Raw genomic sequence first — 25,872 nt, forward strand, 5'->3', positions numbered from 1 at the left:
TATGTCATTAACATAGATAGCACTCTGACTGAACTCCTTCATCCCTCTATCTATCACTCCCTCCTCCATCCATCCCTCCTTCTGTATGTCTGTCCTCCCAGCTGGTTCTCTTTTTACGACGCAGGTCCCCAATCACTCATTCCCGAAAGAGTAAAATAGAGAGAAGTAAAGAAAAGAAAGAAAGTAGCAGAAAAAGAATGAGAGAGGGGGTAAAAAATAGATTGCTGTAAAAATAGTGAGAGAAGGGGTAAAAAATAGATAGCTGTAAAAATAGTGAGAGAGGGGGTCGATTACGCCTCAGAAAGAGAGAGAGAGAGAGAGAGAGAGCGAGAGAGAGAGAGAGAGAGAGAGAGAGAGAGAGAGAGAGAGGAAGAGAGAGAGAGAGAGAGAGAGAGAGAGAGAGAGAGAGAGAGAGAGAGAGAGAGAGAGAGAGAGAGGGAGAGAGAGAGAGAGAGAGAAGGGGGAGAGAGAGGGAGAGAGAGGAGAGAGAGAGACAGAGAGAGAGAGAGAGAGGGGGAGAGAGGGAGAGAGAGAGAGAGGGAGAGCTAGAACTATAGAGTGAGAAGGGAAGCTAGTTAACATCTGGGATTAGCGTTCCAACTGAGGGCAGGAGGCTTTCACATTAACCCCTCTTGTTAAGGCCATTAAAGACAGACCCTAACAAGACCCTGTGAGCACTTAGAGGAAGCGCAGAGATAGAAACCCCCACACACACACCGTAGTCTTCCTGTGGGAGTGAAAACTTTTTTAAAGTACATGAAGCTCTCTCTCCTGGCTGTAACCTAACCACGTCAGTCTGGGTACCGACCCCATGTTGTGACAGAGAGACGGAGCCCAGTGATGATTTAAGATGCAGCGAGTGCATCAGGAAACCTCTTTGTCTTAGCTCTGTTTAATTGACGCTAGCCTAGACCCTGTCTGCCAGAAGACTGCTGGAGGGGAGACATTTTGCAGTTACTGTGCTGGGAACAATAAGGTTTTAATCTTTGTTCTTTGGACAATAAAGTTTATTTTCTATCATGTATGCTCTTATGAGGCTGGTGTGAGGATATTGGCTATATGCTAAAATAAGGTCCACAAATATACACTTCTTCAGATGAAATGAATGCTGGCCTGCTCAGGTAGCTTAGTGGTTAAGAGCGTTGTGCCAGTAACGAAAGGTCGCTGGTTCTAATCCCCGAGCCGACTAGGTGAAAAATCTGCCGATGTGCCCTTGAGCAAGGCACTTAACCCTAATTGCTCCTGTAAGTCGCTCTGGATAAGAGCGTCTGCTAAATGACTAAGAAAAAAAAAAAAAAAAAAAAATGTATCAGGCTTTGGTCTTGTGAACTAAACGGAATAAGGAATTAATTAGAAAAACGCAGAAACACACGCACGCACAGTGCTGGTATACAGTAAATGGTGTAAACAGGTGTTCAACATTCTTAGTCATCTTATTCTCCAGAAAGTGTTTGAAAAGCAGAATTACTCATGAAAGAAGCCAGTTAATAATGGAAATAAAGAGCATATTGAATGGAAGTGGAAGCAGAGAGATCTGCTAATACAATAATTTAGCTGCTGGCTGGCAGAGTCTGCTCTGGTCAATCATTTAGCTGCTGGCTGGCAGAGTCTGGTCTAGTTGATGGACTAATCAAGGCCTTAAGGCTATCCCCTCTTTCTTGACTATTATTCATGCACTTGTAGTGCACAGTGGTGATGACAGTCCTAAAGCTACATACATTGAACACGAGTGGACTAGACTGTATTGGAAGTGGCGAGACTAGGACTGGGAATAGGACTGGGAATGGGACTAGGACTGGGAATAGGACTGAGAATGGGACTAGGACTGGGAATGGGACTAGAACTGGGAATAGGACTGGGAATGGGACTAAGACTAGGAATGGGACTAGGACTGGGAATAGGACTGGGAATAGGAATGGGACTAGGACTGGGAATAGGATTGGGAATAGGACTAGGACTGGGAATGGGACAAGGACTGGGAATGGGACTTGGACTGGGAATGGGACTAGGACTGGGAATAGGACTGGGAATGGGACTAGGACTGGGATTGGGACTAGGACTGGGAAAAGGACTGGGAATGGGACTAGGACTGGGAATAGGACTGGGAATGGGACTAGGACTGGGAATGGGACTAGGACTGGGATTGGGACTAGGACTGGGAATAGGACTGGGAATGGGACTGGGATTGGGACTAGGACTGGGAATAGGACTGGGAATGGGACTAGGACTGGCAACGGGACTAGGACTGGGACTGGGAATGGGACTGGGAATAGGACTGGGAATGGGACAAGGACTGGGACTGGGAATGGGAATGGGAATGGGAATGGGAACGGGAATGGGACTGGGACTGGGAATGGGACTTGGACTTGGACTGGGACTGGGAAAAGGACTGAGACCTTGATAATGGAGCCAGAGGAGATGGCTGTCGTTTTACGGGCTCCTAACCAATTGTGCTATTATGTGTGTTTTTTCTCATTATTTGTAACTTATTTTGTACATAATGTTTCTGCCACTGTCTCTTATGAACAAAAAGAGCTCCTGGATATCAGGACAGCGATTACTCACCTTATACTGGACGGTGATTTTTTCTTCAACCAGTCGGACGTGAAGGATTTACTTCAGACACCCAAAAAGGCCCAAATCACCGTCATTCGGAGGAGAAAGAGACAGAGATATTGGGGACGTAGGTCGGGGTGCCTTGTATGGATCTGACGGCGAGTACAATCACTGGATAACAAAATTACCGAGCTACGACCACGAATATCCTACCAACGGGACATTAAAAACTTTAATATCTTATGTTTCACCGAGTCATGGCTGAACGACGACATGGATAACATACAGCTGGCACTGCATCGGCAAGACAGAACAACGGCCCCCATAAGACAAGGGGTGGTCTGTGTATATTTGTAAACAATAGCTGGTGCACGAAATCGAATATCAAGGAAGTCTCAAGGTTTTCCTTGCCTGAGGTAGAGTATCTCATGATAAGCTGTAGACCACACTATTTACCAAGAGAGTTTTCATCTATATTTTTCGTAGCTGTCTATTTACCACCACAAACCGATGCTGCCGCTAAGACCGTACTCAATGAGCTGTAAAAGGCCAAACGCAAACATGAAAACGCTTATCCAGAGATGGCGCTCCTAGTGGCCAGGGACTTTAATGCAGGGAAACTTAAATACGTTCTACCTAATTTCAACCAGCATGTTAAATGTGCAACCAGAGGGAAAAAAACTCCACACACAAAGACACGTACAAAGCTCTCCCACGCCCTCCATTTGGCAAATCTGACCATAATTATATCCTCCTGATTCCTGCTTACAAGCAAAAACTAAAGCAGGAGGCACCAGTGACTCGTCAATATAGAAGTGGTCAGATGACGCAGATGCTAAGCTACAGGACTGTTTTGCTAGCACAGACTGGAATATGTTCCAGGATTCTTCCAATGGCATTGAGGAGTACAACACATCAGTCACTGGCTTCATCAATAAGTGCATCGATGACGTAGTCCCCACAAAGACCGTACGTACATACCACAACCAGAAGCCATGGATTGCAGGCAACATCCGCACTGAGCTAAAGGGTAGAGCTTCCACTTTTAAGGAGCGGGACTCTAACCCGGACGCTTATGAGAAATCCTGCTATGCCCTCGGATGAACCATCAAACAGGCAAAGCGTCAATACCGGACTAAGATTGAATCATAATACACCTGGTCTGACGCTCGTCGGATGTGGCAGGGCTTGCAAACCATTACAGACTACAAAGGGAAGCACAGCCGCGAGCTACCCAGTGACACGAGCCTACCAGACGAGCTAAATCACTTCTATGCTCGCCTACGTGAGAATGCCATTCATTGACTACAGCTCAGCGTTCAACACCATAGTGCCCTCAAAGCACATCACTAAGCTAAGGACCCTGGGACTAAACACCACCTTCTGCAACTGGATCCTGAACTTCCTGACGGGTCACCCCAGGTGGTAAGGGTAGGTAACAACACATCTGCCACGCTGATCCTCAACACGGGCCCCCTAAGGGGTGCGTGCTCAGTCCCCTCCTGTACTCCCTGTTCACCCATGACTGCATGGCCAGGCATGACTCCAACACCATCATTAAGTTTCCCGACGACACAACAATAATAGGCCTGATCACCGACAACGATGAGACAGCCTATAGGGAGAAGGTCAGAGACCTGGCCGTGTGGTGCCAGGACAACAACCTCTTCCTCAAAATGATCAAGACAAAGGAGATGATTGTGGACTACAGGAAAAGAAGGACTGAGCACGCCCCCATTCTCATCGCTGGGGCTGTAGTGGAGCAGGTTGAGAGATTCAAGTTTCTTGGTGTTCACATCACCAACAAACTATCATGGTCCAAACACACCAAGACAGTCGTGAAGAGGGCACAACAAAGCCTATTCTCCCTCAGGAGACTGAAAAGATTTGGCATGGGTCCTCAGATTCTACAGCTGCACCATCGAGAGCATCCTGACTGGTTGCATCACTGCCTGGTATGGCAACTGCTCGACCTTCGACCACAAGGCACTACAGAGGGTAGTGTGTACAGCCCAGTACATCACTGGTGCCAAGCTCCATCCAGGACCTCTATACCAGGCGGTGTCAGAGGAAGGCCCTAAAAATTGTCAAAGCATCCAGTCACCTTAGTCATAGACTGTTCTCTCTGCTACCGCACGGCAAGCGGTACAGGAGCACCAAGTCTAGGTACAAAAGGCTTCTTACCAGCTTCTACCCCCAAGCCATAAGACTCCTGAACAGCTAATCAAATGGCCACCCGGACTCTATCTTCATGTACATATTACCTCAATTACATCGACTAATTGACTCTGTACCGGTACCCCATGTACAGTATATAGCGTTGCTACTGTTATTTTTACTGCTATTTTAGTGCTTTTATTTTTTACTCATCTATTGTTTACTTAACACTTATTTTTCTTAAAACTGCATTGTTGGTTAAGGGCTTGTAAGTAAGCATTTCACTGTAAGGTTGTATTCCTGTTGTATTCGGTGCATGTGACAAATGACATTTGATTTGATTTGATTTAAATAGGGACAGGAGAAGTGCAGAGGGAAATTGTTTGTCCCAGTGTTTCCTTATTCCCATATGCAGCAGCAGCAGGTCATCTGAAGCGGAGTGATTGGAGCCGGAACGATCGGCCAGCGACAGGGACACTCATTATCCTCTGAAAATTGAACGGAACACCCATTAAAGTTTAGCCTTACTTTGGGATGGTCATGCCACGGGAGTGTGTATGTGTGTGTGCAAGTGTGTGTTTGTGTGTTTCCGATAGAGAGAGAATAAAACCACTAGGATCCACCACCAAACACTGTACTATCACTTCGTACGCAGACGACCAGAGATAATGACTCCTTCCTCTAGCAACAGTTTGGATTCCTCTCCAATAACATCAAACTGTCCCTACTACCCAACATACTCAAATACCCCCTTATTCCATCATCCTCACACACACACACACAAACACACACACACCGCAGACTCTGCAGATGACTTGGCAACAATACAGAAAACACACTCCGACCTGCCAAGGCCTCCTGGAATTCTACTCATCCAGTCTTCACAAGCACACACACACACACACACACACAAACACACACACACACACACACACTTCCATGGCAGGAAGCCGGTAAAGGGTGAGGCAGAGAATCCATATGGGTACTCTCACAACAGGAGTAAGATGGAGAAAGTGTGTGTACCGAAGAGAGAGAATGTAAGGTAGATAGACAGTAGACCAAAGAGTGTGTGTACTCACAGACGTGACAGTGCAGGGTTCTTCTGAAACAGCAGTTCTGGAAGGTGCTGCAGTTGGTTCCTGTTCAGGCGCCTGCCACAGAGAACACATGATTAGTACAGCAGATACATTGAAGCTCCAAAAGTATTGGGACAGTGACATATGTATTGTTGTTTTGGCTCTGTACTCCAGCACTTTGGATTTGAAATGATACAATGACTATGAGGTTAAAGTGCAGACTGTCAGTTTCAGTTTGATTGTATTTTCATCCATATCGGGTGAACCGTTAAGAAATTACAGCACTTTTTGTGCACAGTAAGCTCTGCACTGTGGGGCACAACTAGATTATGAATGGTACATTATTTCTGCAAAATGCACTCCAACACCGCACATAGCAATACATTATTGTTTATCAGTAGATTGTATTTCAGTTCACAACTATAAGAAGAAAACAACAGATTTATTTTGACACTTCATTTCAACAGTCCGCTATAGACGTATCAGGTATGTGAACACATCCAGCTTTCATCTGTAGTGGACTAAGAAAACAACGGTTACTAAAAAACATTTGCAGAGGCAGAAGAGCATGTTGGAACCTCCAGGCAGCTTGGCTGGGCACTGCCTTCTCCTCCCCAGGGTAACAAAGAATGAGGCTGGCAGGCTTTATGCAAATACAACCATTATCAAAATCAGGAACAGACTGTTGCTAATTGCCGTTTGAAACCACAGCTTTATACCGTCTCAATGCTCCGTTGGAAACACATGGGAGTAAATGGAGGTGAATGGGACGAATGGGAGAGGAGAGACAGGTCGGGTCGTGCCTGTAGCAAAGCATAGACTGATGTATTGGCCTACAGCCAAATACAGATAGACAGACTGGGTTGCAGATGGAGAATTATAATGGACTTGACTGGGTTTCTAGCGGCTCCGTTCATGCTAAACTATAACTTTATTCTAGTTTCAAAGGTTGGTAAATGCTGGCCATGGATATAGTTGTTAGACCAATTCACTCCCAGATTAATGACCGGATATATAATACATGGTCAAAAATATGTGGACCCTTCAAATCTGTGGATTCAGCTATTTCAGCCACAACCGCTGCTGACAGGTGTATAAAATCAAGCCCACAGCCATGCAATCTCCATAGACAAACATTGGCATTAGAATGGCCCGTGCTGAAGAGCTCTGTGACTTTCAACGTGGCACCGTCATAGGATGCCACCTTTTCCAACAAGTCAGTTCATAAAATTTCTGCCCTGCTAGAGCTGCCCCGGTCAACTGTAAGTGCTGTTATTGGGAAGTGGAAACGTCCATGAGCAACAACGGCTCAGCTGCGAAGGGGTAAGCCACACAAGCTCACAGAACGGGACCGCCGAGTGCTAAAGCGCTTAGTGCATAAAAATCGTCTGTCCTTGGTTGCAACACTCACTACCGAGTTCCAAACTGTCTCAGGAACCAACGTCAGCACAATAACTGTTTGTCGGGAGCTTCATGAAATGGGTTTCCATGGCAAGGCAGCCGCACACAAGCCTAAGATCACCATGCGTAATGCCAAGCGTCGTCTGGAGTGGTGTAAAGCTCGCCGCCATTGGACTCTGGAGCAGTGGAAATGCGTTCTCTGGAGTGATGAATCACACTTCACCATCTGGCAGTCCGACGGACGAATCTCGGTTTGGCGGATGCCAGGAGAACGCTACCTGCACCAATGCATAGTGCCAAATGTAAAGTTTGGTGGAGGAGGAATAATGGTCTGGGGCTGTTTTTCATGGTTCGGGCTAGGCCCCTACATTCCAGCATACAATGACATTCTAGACGATTCTGTGCTTCCAACTTTGTGGCAACAGTTTGGGGAAGGCCCTTTCCTGTTTCAGCATGACAATGCCCCTGTGAACAAAGCGAGGTCCATACAGAAATGGTTTGTCGAGATCGGTGTGGAAGAATTTGACTGGCCTGCACAGAGCCCTAACCTCAACCCCATTAAACACCTTTGGCATTAATTGGAACGGCGACTGCGAGCCAGACCTATTCGCTCAACATCAGTGCCCGACCTGCAGCAATGTTCCAACATCTAGTGGAAAGCCTTCGCAGAAGAGTGGAGGCTGTTATAGCAGCAAACGGGGGACCATCTCCATATTAATGCCCATGATTTTGGAATGAGATGAGCAGGTTTCCACATACTTTTGGTCATGTAGTGTATCTGTGACCAACAGATGCACATCTGTATTCCCAGTTACGTGAAATCCATAGATTAGGGCCTAATTTATGGATTTCAATTGACTGATTTCCTTATATGAACTCTTACTCAGTAAAACCTTTTCAATTGCTACATGTTGGGTTTATGTTTTTGGTTAGTGTAAATCAAAAGTACACATTGAAATGACGTCTGTGCCCAGTGGGCAGAATGGGAGAGAAAATAATGGGGAAGGCCAAGAAGTACACTGTTGGAGTGAAGGAGCTCTTCAACTCTCAATGGTAAGAACAATCTCCATTCATTTGTTATACCTTGGCTTGGACATATACTCTGAGTGTACAAAACATTAGGAACAACTTACTAATATTGAGGTGCACGACCCTTTTGCCCTCAGAACAGCTTCAATTCGTTGGGGCATGTACTCTACAAGGTGTCAAAAGCGTTCCACAGGGATGCTGGCCCATGTTGACTCCAATGCTTCCCACAGTTGTGTCAAGTTGGCTGGATGTCCTTTGGGTGGTGGACCATTCTTGATACACAGGGGACACTGTTGAGTGTGAAAAACCCAGCAGCGTTGCAGTTCTTGACACACTCAAACTGGTGCGCCTGGCACCTTCTACCATACCCTGTTCAAAGGCACTTAAATATTTGGTCTTGCCCATTCACCCTCTGAATGGCACACATACACAATCCATGTCTCAATTGTCTCAAGGCTTTAATCTGTCTCCTCCCATTCATCAACACTGATTGAGTGGATTTAACAAGTGACATCAATAAGGGATCATAGCTTTCACCTATATTCACCTGGTCAGTCTATGTCATGGAAAGTGCAGGCGTTCCTAATGTTTTGTGCACTCAGTGTAGTTTGCAACTGTTATGGCTGTTATAGCAGCAAAGGGGGGACCAACTCTATATTAATGGCCATGATTTTGGAATGAGATGTTCGACGAGCAGGTGTCCACATACTTTTGGCCATGTAGTGTTTATTCTCAGGTTGGTCGTGTGGTTGTGTGGGTTATAATTGGTCTCTGTGTATATGTGAGCAACAGCTGGCTGCCTGGGTCTCTCCTAGATCTCTGTACCCTCAAGCCTCACCACACGTTTAGTGACCAACTGAATAGTGTCTCTGATGTAGTCTTTAAACACCATGAGTGGGGCTCTTCAATATCCTTCTGGCTGCCATTTTTGTACATTAACCATCATGTGTACATGTACTGCTCCATAATGTCCTGTGGCTAACACCCCCATACTGTATGGGGTATGGGGGTTTTACGTGTTACCCGTGGTGTGGTGGGTATGTTTGTCTGTGTGTTGTGTTACCCTGCTGCTCACCCTAACCCTGCTGTTTACAAGCTGTTTACACAGACTGACTGGTAAAGCCTCATGCTCCAGTGATGGGCCAGGGCTGTGGCTGAGCCTCCTGGGGAAGGATGGGTCAGGTAAACCCAGGGTAAAACCTCATCAAAACTTGCCTGCTCCCATGCCGCCACCCCTGATGGACCGGGATGATAACACTCGTCCAAACCCTAAACCTATTTGAGGGCAAATATGAACACACAGACACATGCTGTAAGCCTACTTACAGTCTCTCCATCTCCTTCATGTCATCAAACGCTCCACGCTCTATCGCTCCAATCTGATTCTCCATCAGCTGCCTACAGAGAGTGATAAAGAGAGAAAGGTAGTTAACTGTTAGTTAAACAGGGTTACATCGCATAGTGTTAGATTTCTCTGAAAGTAGGTGGTAGTGTATGTAAACAAACACGTACTGTTTGAAGCTAGCGCATGTGAAAAGCCTGGGAAATAGTTGCTCCTCACGAGCTTCCCGCCTTCTGGGTTTTGACTAGATGGGATACAGTTATTCAGAATTGGCAAGTTCCAGCACCCTTGTGGCCCAAGAGAATGGTGTGGTCCACAACCCCCCCCCCCCCCCCCCCAGCTGATTCAAATAATCAAATTAGTGTAGCACTAGGGGGGGGGGGGGAATGAAGCGTGCACCCAGGGGCGGAGGGGGCCCCAGGACCGAGTTTGGGAAACCCTGGTCTTGGGCTTGCTGTGGAATCTTGGCACTGGGGGGCATCCCAGGGATCGTAGCCAGGAAAGAATGATAGGTTAGTGAGGCAGGCCACTGTGCCTTGAGGCCTGGTGTGGTCTGATGTTGAGCGGGAGGGGGGAGGCAGGGAGAGGTAGGGGCAGGGGTGAGAGAGGCATGGGTGAGGCAGGGAGGATTAGGGGGAGTAAGGAGTGAGGAGGGGGGAGGCTAAGGTGAGATCCAGGGCTGGGTGGTTCAAAGAACAGAGGAGGAGAATGAGACCCACTGTGGAGCTGTCCTCGGGGCCATGGAGATGTCAGAGCACTGTGTGTGTGTCCAAAGAGCTGTCTGGTTAGGTGTTAGCGCTGCAGGCTTCAAACATACACCCTTATGGAGCGATTTCACATACACGCTGCCAAAGCTAACGCACTGGATGGTTTTGGAAGTGTTGCAATAAAAGTGTAGGGAGAGACAAGCGTCCAGGTCTTAGAACCAACAATAGTGTTCCTTCATTCAGAGTACCGTTCTGTGTGTGTGTGTGTTCTGTGAGGCCTCACGACTCCACTCAGCAGTCTGTGTTTCCTCCCAATCGAATATAAATGCAAATGTCCTGTTCCCACTCCATAAATATAGAGACAAGTGCTGCTCACCTCCACTCACTCTCTCCCTCATGAATTTAGATAGAGGGTGAATAAGAGGAGAAAGTACTTCTGAATCTAGATAACTTTCAACTATGGTCAGGTCAGCTCTTTCTCTTTCTCTTTCTCTTTCTCTCTCTGTCTGTCTGTCTGTCTGTCTGTCTGTCTCTCTGTCCGTCCGTCCGTCCGTCTCTCTCTCTCTCTCTCTCTCTCTCTCTCTCTCTCTCTCTCTCTCTCTCTCTCTCTCTCTCCTTATTTTTCCTCCTTTCTCTCTCTCTGTCCTTATACCTTTCCCCCTCCCTCTCTCTGCACCTCCCTCCCAACTCCCCTCCACCTCTCCCTCAAATAGCCCCTGTGGTAGACACTGGTTGAATATATGTTTCAAATATTTAAAATACTTGAGTTGAGCTTGATTTAGCTTGGCCTTGTATGCAGAGTTTGAACGTATGGTACTTTTCCATTAGTACCATTGTACCAGACAACCTCACAGATCTGATGTATACTATACATTCCTGCTCCGGTATCGCAAAGTGAACCTCAATTTCCTCTCCAGACAGGAAGTCCTCAGGAGAGATTATCACGGCCGCAGGCCCAATCAGCATGCTACGATTTCTCAGACTGTCTGTCGGTGTTTCTTTATTTTATTTTTTTACGTGTTTCTCTGATTGTGTGTTGGGTCATGTGTGTGTCTGGCTGTTTTCTCAGTCCCCCATCAGACAATGTCTCTGACTGTAAGGTTAAACCGGTCTTCCTGTAAGGACCCTCTCCTAGGGTCACACACATGGTCTCTGGGGCCGTTGGGGGGTTGTGGTGAGGATCAAAGGTCAGGCCACTGTTAGTCTGCTGAGTCAGTGAGGGCAGATATATGAGGGTTTCACCGCCCCATGACCCCAACAGATAGACGTATGTGTGTTTGTGTGTGTGTGTGTGTGTGTGTGTGTGTGTGTGTGTGTGTGTGTGTGTGTGTGTGTGTGTGTGTGTGTGTGTGTGTGTGTGTGTGTGTGTGTGTGTGTGTGTGTGTGTGTTTCCTATGGGAATCAGAAGGTTTATAGCCATGCAGGGAAAAGCTGTAGTCTGACTTTTAGAGCCCCTGTAAGGAGCTGTTTCTTTCTACCTCGCTGGTGACAAGCTGGAGACATGGAGGCATTTAACCTCTATACTGGGACTGAGGGGAGAGGAAGGAGGGATGAGGGGGAGGAGGGGAAGGGAGGGGAGGGGGAAGCAGAGGAAGAAAGGAGGGAGGTAAGAAGAGGGGAGAAAGGAGGGAAAGAGGGGCGAGGGAGGGAGGAGGGTGGAAAAAGGAAATAGAACTTTGGTTAGTAGATAGGAGGAGCGAGGCAGGTTGTGAAGTACAGAGTGGGAGAGTAGAGAAGGGTGAAAAAGGTAAGATAAGTGGGAGAGAAGGTTATGAAAGGGGAAGGTAAGTGGGGGGGCTATATGAAAGGGGAAGGTAAGTGGGAGAGGGGGATATGAAGGGGGAAGGTAAGTGGGAGAGGGGAGATATGAAAGGGGAAAGTAAGTGGGAGAGGGGGGATATGAAAGGGTAAGGTAAGTGGGAGAGAAGGATATGAAAGGGGAAGGTAAGTGGGAGAGGGGGATATGAAAGGGGAAAGTAAGTGGGGGGGCTATATGAAAGGGGTAGGTTAATGGAAGAGGGGGGATATGAAAGGGGAAGGTAGGTGGGAAAGGGGGGATATGAAAGGGGAAGGTAAGTGGGAGAGGGGGGATATGAAAGGGGAAGGTAAGTGGTGGGGATATGAAATGGGAAGGTAAGTGGGAGAGAGGGATATGAAAGGGGAAAGTAAGTGGGAGAGGGGGATATATGAAAGGGGAAAGTAAGTGGGGGGGCTATATGAAAGGGGTAGGTTAGTGGAAGAGGGGGGATATGAAAGGGGAAGGTAAGTGGGAGAGGGGGGCTATAAAAGGGGAAGGTAAGTGGGGGGGGTCTATATGAAAGGGGTAGGTAAGTGGGAGAGGGGGGATATGAAAGGGGAAGGGAAGTGGGGGGGCTATATAAAAGGGGAAGGTAAGTGGGAGAGGGGGGTTATGAAAGGGGAAGGTAAGTGGGAGGGATATGAAAGGGGAAGGTAAGTGGGAGGGGGGGATATGAAAGTGGAAGGTAAGTGGGAGAGGGGGGATATGAAAGGGGAGTGGCGCAGTGGTCTAAGGCACTGCATCGCAGTGCTACCTGTGCCACTAGAGATCCTGGTTCGAATCCAGGCTCTGTCGTAGCCGGCCGCGACCAGGAGACCCATGGGGCGGCGCACAATTGGCCCAGCGTCGTCCAGGGTAGGGGAGTTGGGAGAGCATGGCGTTTGCAATGCCAGGGTTGTGGGTTCGATTCCCACGGGGGGCCAGTATGAAAAAAAATATATATATATGCACTCACTAACTGTAAGTCGCTCTGGATAAGAGCGTCTGCTAAATGAAAAAAAAAATGTAAAGGTAAGTGGGAGAGAAGGATATGAAAGGGGAAGATAAGTGGGAGAGTGGGATATGAAAAGGGAAGGTAAGTGGGAGAGGGGGATATGAAAGGGGAAGGTAAGTGGGAGAGGGGGGGTATGAAAGGGGACAATAAGTGGGGGGGGATATGAAAGGGGTAACGACGTGGCTCTAAAATAGTAGTTCTTGCTTCGCAGAGGCAGTGGGGGGCTTCATCATCTCAAGTTCTACAGTCAGTCTCACGTTACGTATTAAACATGTTTCAGTCTAAAGCACTTCCATTCCAGTGGAGCTGTTTTTAACACCCACATTCACAAACACCTGTGTGTGTTTGTGTGTGTGTGTGTGTGTGTGTGTGTGTGTGTGTGTGTGTGTGGTAATTCATGGTATTAGGGCCACTCCGAGACAGCAGAGAGCGTATAAGTGAGTATATAAGAGGTATTATAGAGTTATTGTGAGACATTCATTAAATCTAAAACCACTACAATATCACCATCACCGCTAACAGTGAAATAAATAGTTCAGTGTCTGTAAAAATAGAATAGTCAGAATCATTAACAGTACTACATTTAGACAATATGCACAGGAATGATTAACACAGTGTAAATTACTTACAGCACACGGAGGTACTTGAGTCCAGAGAAGTCACTCTTGGTGATGCGTGTGAGGTTATTCCCATTCAGTTCCCTGCAAAGACACATACATTAATTATGTATCCGGTGTCTCCCTCTGGGCCTTTTCAGCCCAATGACTAACACAGCAATGAGCTCCAACTGATACCTGAGTCTCAAGTCAACACACACACACACATGAATAAGCACATATAAGCATGGACACACACACACAAACACAATCGCGCATACATATATAATCTTCCTTTACAGCCTCACACACACAATTTGCCCCAGGCAGTGTCAACACAGATGCAAATGTGTGTTGAAAATACCAGGCTTTGAAGACTGACACTGGTGTTTCTATAATGTTGTTCACACACTGCTCTTGCTTTTAAAGTGTGATTTTTACATTTCACATTTACATGTTGCTAGAGGGAGAGAGAGAGAGAGAGAGAGAGAGAGAGAGAGAGAGAGAGAGAGAGAGAGAGAGAGAGAGAGAGAGAGAGAGAGAGAGAAAGAGAGAGAGAGAGAGAGAGAGAGAGAGAGAGAGAGAGAGAGAGAGAGAGAGAGGAGAGAGAGAGATGCCCTTTATGTGCCCTTTATGAGATATTGGAGTGGTGTAGAGAGACAGGGGCGTAAGAGAGCACCAATATTCAAATTCTATCAGAGCACCCCACTCAATAACACCAGCTCATTTCAAATGGGATCCACGTCTCTCTCTCTCTCTCTCACTCTGTCTTTCACTCTCTCTCTCGCTGTCTCTCGCTCTCAATTCAATTCGAAGGGCTTTATTGACATGGGAAATATATGTTTACACTACAAAGTAAGTTAAATAGATAATAAACAAAAGTGAAATAAAAAATAAAAAATAAACAGTAAACATTATTCCAAAGGAATAAAGACATTTTAAATGTCATATTATGGCTATATACAGAGTCGTAACGATGTGCAAATAGTTCAAATAGAAAAGGAGAATAAATAAACATATATGGGTTTTATTTACAATGGTGTTTGCTCTTCACTGGTTGCCCCTTTCTTGTGGCAACAGTTCACAAATCTTGCTGCTGTGATGGCACACTGTGGTATTTCCCCAATAGATAAGGGAGTTATCCAAATTGATTTGTTTTTTCGAATTCTTTGTGGGTCTTGTAATCTGAGGGAAATATGTGTCTCTAATATGGTCATACATTTGGCAGGAGGTTAGGAAGTGCAGCTCAGTTTCCATCTCATTTTGTGGGTAGTGTGCACATAGCCTGTCTTCTCTTGAGAGCCAGGTCTGCCTACGGCGGCCTCTCTCAATAGCAAGTCAAAGCTTTCCTTAATTTTGGGTCAGTCACAGTGGTCAGGTATTCTGCTACTGTGTACCTCTGTTTAGTAATGTCAAGTAATTATCTTTTTGTTTTCTTCATGATTGGGTTGGGTCTAATTGTGTTGCTGTCCTGGGGCTCTGTGGGGTCTGTTTATGTTTGTGAACAGTGCCCAGGACCAGCTTGCCCGCTGAGAGTAGAGATGGAGGGAGGTGGGAGAGGGGTATAGGAGGAGGTAGGAGAGAGTTAGAGATGGAGGGAGGTAGAGAGGTGGACATGAGGAGGTAGGGAGAGAGTCAGAGATGGAGGGAGGTGGAGAGGTGGATAGGAGGAGGTAGGGAGAGAGTTAGAAATGGAGGAGTGGAGAAGGGGATAGGAGGAGGTAGGGAGAGAGTTAGAGATGGAGGGAGGTGGAGAGGCTGAGATCTGTATGAGCACTTTGTGACATCTGCTGATGTAAAACGAGCTTTATAAATAAACTTGATTGATTGATTAATTGATAGATAGAGAGGTAGGGATAGATAGGTAGGAGGGATAGAGAGGGAGGGAGGGAGAGAGAGAGGGAGTTATAGAAAGGTGGGATAGAGAGGTAGGGAGGGAGAGAGAGCAGGGCTCGACATTAACGCTTGTCCGCTTTCGGGGCAAGTAACAAGTTATAGATTTAAGTGTCCGAATGGACAAGTAAAAAGAATCACTCAAAAATCACAATTGAATGGGGAAACTACAGAGTTCCTTGGCTAAGATGAGAGAACCTGCCAGAAGGACAACAGTCTCTACAGCACTTCACCAATCTGGGCTTTATGGGAGAGTGGCCAGATGGAAGCCACTCCTGAGAAAAAGGCACATGACAGCACGCCTGGAGTTTGAAAAAAGGCATGTTTAAGACTCATAAGGCAAAAGATTCTGTGGTCTGATGAGACAAATATTTGGCCTGAATGCAAAGCGCTATGAGAAAACCAGGCACAGCTCATCACCCTTCTAACACCATCCCTACCGTGAAGCATGGTGGTGGCAGCATCATGCTATTGGGATACTTTTCAGCGGCAGGGACTGGGAGACTAGTAAGGATAGAGGGAACAATGAATGGAGACAAATACTGGCAAATCCTTGATGAGAACCTGCTTCAGAGTGCAAACGACCGTAGACTGGGGGTGAAGGCTTACGTTCCGTCAGGACAATGACACCAAGCACACAGCCAAAACAATGCTGGAATGGCTTCATAACAAGAATGTTAAAGTCCTTGAGTGGCCCAGCCAAAGCCCAGACTTGAATCCCATTGAAAATCTGTGGAAAGACTTGAAGATTGCTCTTCATCGCTGCTCCCCATCTAACTTAACAGAGCTTGAGAAAATTTGCAAGGAAGAATGGAGAAAATCCCCAAATCCAGATGTGCAAAGCGTATATAGACATACCCAAGACGACTCAAAGCTGTAATCGCCGCCAAAGGTGCTTCTACAAAGTATTGACTCAGGGGTGTGAATACTTATGTAAATGTGATATTTCTGTATTTCATTTTCAATAGATGTGCAAAAATGTCATTATCAGGTATTGTGTGTAGATGGGTGAGAAAAAAATATATTTAATCAATTTAGAATTCAGGCTGTAACACAACAAGCAGTGTGAATACTTTCTGAATGCACTTTATGAAGAAAAGATAATGGAGAAATGTATTTTTAAATAAGAACTAACAAAACTAGACAGTCAGGGAGAATCTGAAATTCCAAAAATGTCATGGCATAGGGCCCCCATTGATTTTGTTATAATGTTTGAGTCACTCAGATAGCAAAATAACACTGCATAAGCCATGGCAAAATGTGTAGAATTGCAGAAAATTTGCTTTGAAACTGAAATTTCTCTCAGACCCATGCCAAAATGTGTAGAATTGCAGGAAATTAGTTTTCAAACTGCAATTTTTCTCTCAGCCCCATGGAAAATGTGTAGAATTGCAGGAAATTAGCTAAACTGAAAGTTCTCTCAGACTCATGGAAAATGTGTAGAATTGCAGGAAATTAGCTTTGAAACTGAAAGTTCTCTGACCCATGCCAAAATGTGTAGAATTGCAGGAACTTAGCTTTGAAACTGAAGGTTCTCTCAGACCCATGCCAAAATGTGTAAAATTGCAGGACCTTAGCTTTGAATCTGCAATTTTTCTCTCAGCCCCATGACAAATGTGTAGAATTGCAGGAAATTAGCTTTAAAACAGCAAAATTGTATCTCTCTCTCGGTGTGTGTGTGTGTGTGTGTGTGTGTGTGTGTGTGTGTGTGTGTGTGTGTGTGTGTGTGTGTGTGTGTGTGTGTGTGTGTGTGTGTGTGTGTGTGTGTGTGTGTGTGTGTGTGTGTGTGTGTGTGTGTGTGTGTGTGTGTGTGTGTGTGTGTATGTCTGTGTGTGTGTGTGTGTGTGTGTGTGTGTGTGTGTGTGTGTGTGTGTGTGTGTGTGTGTGTGTGTGTGTGTGTGTGTGTGTGTGTGAGTGTGTGTGTGTGTCTGTGTGTCTGTGTGTGTGTGTGTGTGTGTGTGTATGTCTGTGTGTCTGTGTGTCTGTGTGTGTGCTTGGCAGCATGAGAGACCGGGTTGAGAGAGACTAAACAGTAGATAGGCCTGCAGAGCACACACACATGCATACACACACACACACACACACACACACACACACACACACACACATGCATATACACACACACACACACACACACACACACACACACATGCATATACACACACATACTCAAGCACACACACCCTTTTCAACAAACAGTATGAGTAGTATATATGTCTGCTACCTCAGGATTAAAACTGAACAGGGCATGGTCCATCCCTCCCTCACTGCTAACCCAAAAAGCCTCACTTCAGTGTACTGCCAAAAGCAGTGCAGTCCCCCTCTATCCCTCTCGTCTAATGACCACTCAAGGGACTACAGCACAGTGTAACGGCACGGGAGAGAGAGTGGTCAGATGGTGTGTGTGTGTGTGTGTGTGTGTGTGTGTGTGTGTGTGTGTGTGTGTGTGTGTGTGTGTGTGTGTGTGTGTGTGTGTGTGTGTGTGTGTGTGTGTGTGTGTGTGTACACAGGTGCATCAACCGACAGTCCACTGGAAATGAATAATAGAGGGAAGTTCATTGTCCCGGGGTCTGATACACACACGTGGTGCTGATTAAAGGTACACACACACACACTTTTGGGTTCTCAACGTCTCATCTACAGGCCTTCACTGATGATGCCCCAAGGAATTGTGGGACGAAGAGAAAGAAGAGAGAGAGAGAGAGAGAGAGAGAGAGAGAGAGAGAGAGAGAGAGAGAGAGAGAGAGAGAGAGAGAGAGAGAGAGAGAGAGAGAGAGAGAGAGAGAGAGAGAGAGAGAGAGAGAGAGAGAGAGAGAGAGAGAGAGGTTGGGGACTCTGCAGGGGAAGCAGGCTCTCCTTTTGTTGTCTGTAGATCACACACACGATGCAGTAACATGAGACATGATTGGCTCATAATTGTTAGATGCCTGTTCCTCTGGAGTTCCTCTGGAGCCCAAGCACTTTGGGAAGGGTGGATGGGCTGGGTCAGCACAGACCTCCAGCAGTGGTAAGGTTACACATACAGGGATCTGACCCCACCTGAGGAAGCTCTCTCTGGGGTAACAACTAGGGTTTAATATTTTCCCAGTATTTTACAAATGTTCCATCCTGAGAATGAATCACTTTTCTCCCAGGTAACCCGGTATTTCCCACCAAAACCGGAAGTGTCATTCAAAAGCATTATAAAGCATATAATTGTCTGAATTTCAACTTTCAAACCTGATGCTATAGTGGCATGCAAAATTATTCACCCCCCTTGGCATTTTTCCTAATTTGTTGTGTTACAACCAGGAATTAACATTTATTTTTATTTGGATTTCATGTAATGGACATAAACAAAATAGTCCAAATTGGTGAAGTGAAATGAAAAAACTTACGGAAAAGTGGTGCGTGCATATGTATTCACCCACTTTGCTATGAAGCCCCTAAATAAGATCTGGTGCAACCAATTACCTTCAGAAGTCACATAATTAGTTAAATAAAGTCCACCTGTGTCACATGATCTGTCACATGATCTCAGTATATATACACCTGTTCTGAAAGGCCCCAGAGTCTGCAACATCACTAAGCACGGGGCACCACCAAGCAAGCGACACCATGACGACCAAGGAGCTCTCCAAAACAGGTCAGGGTCAAAGTTCTGGAGAAGTACAGATCAGGATTGGATTATAAAAAAATATCAGAAACTTTGAACATCCCACGGAGCACCATTAAATCCATTATTAAAAAATGGAAAGAATATGGCACCACAAAAAGAGAGGGCAAATATTTTGCATCTTCAAAGTGGTAGGCATGTTGTGTAAATCAAATGATACAAACCCCCAAAAAATCTATTTGAATTCCAGGTTGTAAGGCAACAAAATAGGAAAAATGCCAAGGGGGGTGTATAGTTTCACAAGCCACTGTAACTACATTTAATGTGCCAAAGCCCAAAAAAGCCCAAATGATTGTGTCGTTATCCAATAGGCTACATATATGATATAGGCACATTACTCATGACAGAAAAACATAAAAGCCCATAGATGTAGCTAGCTATATGCTCTCTTGGGTAAATAAATTAAACTAGCCAGTAGGCTAATCTTTTTGAGTGTGAACTGTATTACTGTACTGCATTGTATTATATGGACTGTAATTACGCACATAGTTTAAGCCATAATAAAGCTGAAGAGAACATGTGATTCTGGTGCAGCACATGCTGCCTACAAAGTTACAAGTACAGGATAGTGAATTAGATTTTAACTTTGAAATATAAATGGGACCTATTTGTATAATTAGTAGGCTGACACAAATATACCTTTAATAATATTTCCCCTAATGTTATTAGCCTACCTCCTCTCTCTCTCTATTGTTGCTTCATTCTTTCCTAACTTTTCATTCTAATGTCATCCTTGAATAATATAGGACTAGAATTAGATGCAGAAGTCTTTCACTTCTCTTCACGAAGATTGAATGGTTTTGGGTCTGAATAAATAACTGCTATAGCCTACCGCCATCACGCGTTCGCTCTTCTTTCAAACTATCCATGAGTTCTATTGGCTACTGTATTTAACATTCAGCAAAAAATAGTATTGCGTCCCTCTTCGAATAGTCTATTGGTATAGGAAATGCTAAAAAAAATGTGGTCCAGCAAGCTATTCTAGTCTAGCTTTTCCTGCATGGGACTCCAAGAGCTAAGGAGTGTTTTTTAAGGAGAGGCCAGCGGAGCACAGGTGTTTTTGCATATAAGTTAGAAGCTTATTATGTATAACCCATCATTAATTAGCTAAATATAAGACTAATACTGCATTGAATGTATTACCTGGAAGAGGTAGGCTAGGACATCACTATATAGGGCTATATATAAATCTAGAACAGGATGATCTATTTTCGATGCAATTCGAAGTTGAAGGAGAGTTGATGGAGAGAGAGAAAGATTGTGAGAGAGTGCTCGCGCATGCACTGATTTAAAGCAACCATATTCGAGTAATAGGCTGTTTTAAAACTCTGCAGCTGCAATAAATAAACAAGGTGACCCCCGAAAGCCAGATGGAGATGGGTAAATTAGATTAGCACATTCGGTCTTTATATTACTGTAGCATAGGCTATGCCTACCTGTCACAAGAAAAAACGCTTCCATGATGAGATAACAGGTCTACACATGCATTGTGAACTGCACTCCACACTTCGATGGGCTGTCTGTCCCCACCCTGAAGGTTGATGATTCATCATGCAGAGGATGGCATCGCATATAATTTAACAGTTCCATTTCATGCCATGCTGTTCATATAAATAATGTATTATAATTTACCGGTTTCTCGCAATTACACTATATATACAAAAGTATGTTGACACCCCTTCAAATTAGGGGATTCAGCTATTTCAGCCACACCCGCTGATGACAGGTGTATAAAATTGAGCACACAGCCATGCAATCTCCATAGACAAACATTGGCAGTAGAATGGCCTTACTGAAGAGCTCATTGACTTTCAACGTGGCACCATCATATGATGCCACCTTTCCATCAAGTCAGTTTGTCAAATTTCTGCCCTGCTAGAGCTGTCTGGTCAACTGTAAGTGCTGTTATTGTGAAGTGAAATGTCTAGGAGCAACAACGGCTGTGAAGTGGTAGGCTACACAAGCTCACAGAACAGGACCACTGAGTGCTGAAGTGCGTAGCGCGTAAAAATCATCTGTCCTCGGTGGCATCACTCACTACTAGTTCCAAACTGCCTCTGGAAGCAACGTCAGCACAATAACTGTTCCTCGAGAGCTTCATGAAATGGGTTTCCATGGCAAGGCAGCCGCACACAAGCCTAATGATCACCATACGCAATGCCAAGCGTCGGCTGAAGTGGTGTAAAGCTCGCCACCATTGGACTCTGGAGCAGTGGAAACGCATTCTCTGGAGTGATGAATCACACTTCACCATCTGGCAGTCCGACGGACAAATCTGGGTTTGGCGGAAGCCAGGAGAACGCTACCTGCCCCAATGCATTGTGCCAACTGTAAAGTTTGGTAGAGGAGGAATAATGTTTTTCATGGTTCGGGCTAGGCCCCTTAGTTCCAGTGAAGGGAAATCTTAGCTCTACAGCATGACATGACATTCTAGACAATTCTGTGCTTCCAACTTTGTGGCAACAGTTTGGGGAAGGCTCTTTCCTGTTACAGCATGACAATGCCCCCGTGCACAAAGTGAGGTCCATACACAAATGGTTTGTCGAGATCGGTGTGGAAGAACTTGACTGGCCTGCACAGAGCCCTGATCTCAACCCCATTGAACACCTTTGGGATGAATTGGAATGCTGACTGCGAGCCATGCCTAATCGCCTAACATCAGTGCCCGACCTCACTAATGCTCTTGTGGCTGAATGGAAGCAAGTCCCCGCAGCAATGTTCCAACATCTAGTGGAAGCCTTCCCAGAATATTCGACGAGAAGGTGTCCACATACTTCTGGTCATGTAGTGTATTTATCCCGGGAAAAGGGAGTGGTTTTGAGCGGTAAATCCCGGTAAATCTCAGTAACCGGGTTCCCGCCATTCAACCCTAGTAACCACCCAAACCCAGTCCCATGTCTGAGAGGAGCCTGTGGAGCTCAGGTAAACAGACGAGCAGGCTTTCACATCAGACGCCAGGGGTGGGGAGACTCCTCAACAAGGGGCAGGCAACACACACCTCTCGCCACATGAATTGAACCACAGAGACACACACACACAGAGACCTTTTGGTGATGCATGGAGACACCTCTAACCCTCTTTCCAGAAGCATGGGGACATACACACGTCTTTCCCCTATCGTGCAGAAGCGTGGAGAGTGAAATTGACAGAGATATTCTGAACGCTACTTGCCTGGGTGGAGGTCAATGTTGAGTTGAACCCTCAGTTGAGCTGAGCTGAAGAGAGAGGGTCATATGGAGGACATATGGACTCTGAACCCAGCTACAGTTCACTACAGTCACCGCACCACTGAGAATGGGAACCTTGTAGATTTATGACATCACTGACTAATCCTTCTTCATCTCATCCTGGCCCAGTGGCTGCCTGTAAAGACTTCCTGGTTCAGTATACCTTTGGGGGCGCCCATTTCATACACATCACCGGTCTCACACACACACATACAACGTGCACACACACAGCACCGGTCCACGACTCTATAACTCAGAGGCAGCAGCGGACAGAAGCAACGTTGAAAAATTCATTATGTTTTGAGTTCCCTGGTCTAGGAGGAGCTGAAGGAGGAAGGAAAGCAGGTTGTATGTTGAAAGACCTGGTTTGAATTTAGCAATTGTATTATTATTATTATTATTATTATTATTATTATTATTATTATTGTTATTATTATTAATATTTAGATTATTATTATTAATATTAATATTAGTATTATTAATATTAGTATTACTAATATTAACTATGACACAGTGATGGAGGTAGAGCTCAGAGCTCCTCACTGTGGAGGCAAGCTGTTCATTTCAGTAACAAGACACGTTTTTCTCAGTGAACACTGATCCTCATTAGAAACAAATTAACCACTAATTGAGCACAGACCCTCAACCTTCAACCCTTAAACCAGTATTATGCCTCATCTGTCCATCTGCTGTCAGTATGTCTGTCTGCCACAAAACACAAAGAAATACAGTTTAATGGGTTGATGATGCTGTTAACTCTGTTGGTTAAATGTCCTTGTAAATTCCACCAGGTCTTACCAGGTACAGTATTTTTCAAAAAAAATTTTACCTTTATTTAACTAGGCAAGTCAGTTAAGAACAAATTCTTATTTACAATGACGGCCTACACCGGCCAAACCCGGATGACGCTGGGCCAATTGTGCGCCGCCCTATGGGACTCCACGGCCGGTTGTGATACAGCCTGGAATCGAACCAGGGGGTCTGTAGTGACGCCTCAAGCACTGAGATGCAGTGGCTTAGACCACTGCGCCACTCGGGAGAGTATAACAGGCAGGTAGCTAGAGGTCTAGCTCTGTGTACCATAATGAACAGATTCCACAGCATATGGAAGTGACAGCCGTGAGAGTCACAGGCCAGGAGAGAGAGACAGGGGTGTAGTTGACACAGAGACGTAGGGATACAGAGATAGAGTGATACAGAGGAGATATAAAGAGAGAAAGCTGTCCCATAGAGAGAGCAGCAATATGCAGAGAGAGAGAGAGAGAAAGAGAGCCACAAGTGGTTATCTCCACCCTGCTACCACGAAAATACTTCTAACCTGCCACCATACAGCGGGTAAACACAAATATTTCCTGTGACTGTGCCTCAAAACCAAATGTTTACCTGTCCCACCACTCCACCCTGGACTTGAACAGCCTTTACGACCAGGTCCACCTATACAAGGCAGCAGTGCCCACCTTCACCAGGACCCTAAAGGACATCACCCTCAACCGCAGCCCCAACACCTAACACAGGAGCAATAGATCAACAGACACCCCGCCCAGACCAGCGAGACACTCTCCCAAACCTGCGGGACCCCCCCCCACCCACGCCGAGAGGACCTACATCCAGACCACAGCATCACCAGCCACATCCACACCCCCACCCCAACCAATCAATACACCCCAAACCAACCATGCCCACACCCCATATAGGCCCCTTCAGATCAGAGCTATGCCCCTCCTGCCCCCTCCATGCCCCCCACTCCCGCAAAGAGGGACTCAACATGAAAGTCACACATACGCCCAGGCCGTGAGCAGGCAAACAGGCCCAACCCCACTCTTACACTAGCCAAGCCAATGGCATGTACCAGATGCTCAGCAGGCTCTGCTCACACTTACTGGTATGAGGCCAAACCACACGACTAACAACATCAAATCAAATCAAATTGTATTTGTCGCATGCGCCGAATACAACAGGTGTAGACCTTACAGTGAAATGCTTACTTACAAGCCCTTAACCAACAATGCAGTTTTAAGAAAAATAAGTGTTAAGTAGAAAATTATAAGTAACAAATAATTAAAGAGCAGCAGTAAAATAACAGTAGCGAGGCTATATACAGGAGGTACTGGTACCGAGTCAATGTACGGGGGCACCGGTTAGTCAAGGTAATTGAGGTAATATGTACATGTAGGTAGAGTTAAAGTGACTACGCATAGATAATAAACAAAGAGTAGCAGCAGCGTAAAAGAGGGGGTGGGGGGACAAGGCAAATAGTATGGGTAGTCATTTGATTAGCTGTTCAGGAGTCTTATGACTTGGGGGTAGAAGCTGTTAAGAAGCCTTTTGGACCTAGACTTGGCGCTCCGGTACCGCTTGCCGTGCGGTAGCAGAGAGAACAGTCTATGACTAGGGTGGCCGAAGTCTTTGACAATTTTTAGGGCCTTCCTCTGACACCGCCTGGTATAGAGGTCCTGGATGGCAGGAAGCTTGGCCCCAGTGATGTACTGGGCCGTACACACTACCCTCTGTAGTGGCTTGCGGTCGGAGGCCGAGCAGTTGCCATACCAGGCAGTGATGCAACCATTCAGGACACTCTCGTTGGGGCAGCTGTAGAACTTTTTGAGGATCTGAGGACCCATGCCAAATCTTTTCAGTCTCCTGAGGAGGAAAAGGCTTTGTCGTGCCCTCTTCACGACTGTCTTGGTGTGCTTGTAGTTTGTTGGTGATGTGGACACCAAGGAACTTGAAGCTCTCAACCTGCTCCACTACAGCCCCGTCGATGAGAATGGGGGTGTGCTCGGTCCTCTTCTTTTTCCTGTAGTCCACAATCATCTCCTTTGTCTTTATCACGTTGAGGGAGAGGTTGTTATCCTGTCACCACATGGCCAGGTATCTGACCTCCTCCGTTGTCGGTGATCAGGCCTACCACTGTTGTGTCATCGGCAAAGTTAATGATGGTGTTGGAGTCATGGGTGAACAGGGAGTACAGGAGGGGGCTGAGCTCAGGGGCCCCCGTGTTGAGAATCAGCCTGGCAGATGTGGACACTTTATGGAACACAAAGCCCAGGCACTATCTCATCCTGGAATATTCAAGGCCTGATGTCATCTGCCAAACTTAAGGAAAGCTTTGATTATGTACAGACACAGTGAGCATAGCCTTGCTATTGAGAAAGGCCGCCGTAGGCAGACCTGGCTCTCAAGAGAAGACAGGCTATGTGCACACTGCCCAGAAAATGAGGTGGAAATTGAAATGCACTACCTAACCTCCTGCCAGATGTATGACCATATCAGAGACACATATTTCCCTGAGATTACACAGACCCTCAAACAATTTGAAAGCAAACCCAATTTTGATAAACTCCCATATCTATTGGGTGGAATACCAGTGTGCCTTCAAAGCAGCAAGACTTGTGACCTGTTGCCACAAGAAAAGGGCAACCAGTGAAGAACAAACACCAC

General features: G+C 45.9%; 1 protein-coding gene across 1 annotated transcript in view; it reads right to left on the bottom strand.

Moving 5' to 3' along the window:
• The window catches only part of LOC311100898 (slit homolog 1 protein-like), a gene marked incomplete at both ends in the record, with an annotated part of 199,253 nt that overhangs the window by 163,124 nt on the left and 10,257 nt on the right, over nucleotides 1-25,872 (bottom strand). The window contains 3 exons of the mRNA XM_084141886.1: nucleotides 5,793-5,864; nucleotides 9,546-9,617; nucleotides 13,690-13,761. Of these exons, the coding sequence (XP_083998012.1) occupies nucleotides 5,793-5,864; nucleotides 9,546-9,617; nucleotides 13,690-13,761 (216 nt within the window). The remainder of the gene's footprint in view (nucleotides 1-5,792; nucleotides 5,865-9,545; nucleotides 9,618-13,689; nucleotides 13,762-25,872) is intronic.

The sequence above is a fragment of the Coregonus lavaretus genome (genome assembly GCF_964263955.1).
Source record: "Coregonus lavaretus genome assembly, chromosome: 25".
Classification (NCBI taxonomy): domain Eukaryota; kingdom Metazoa; phylum Chordata; class Actinopteri; order Salmoniformes; family Salmonidae; genus Coregonus; species Coregonus lavaretus.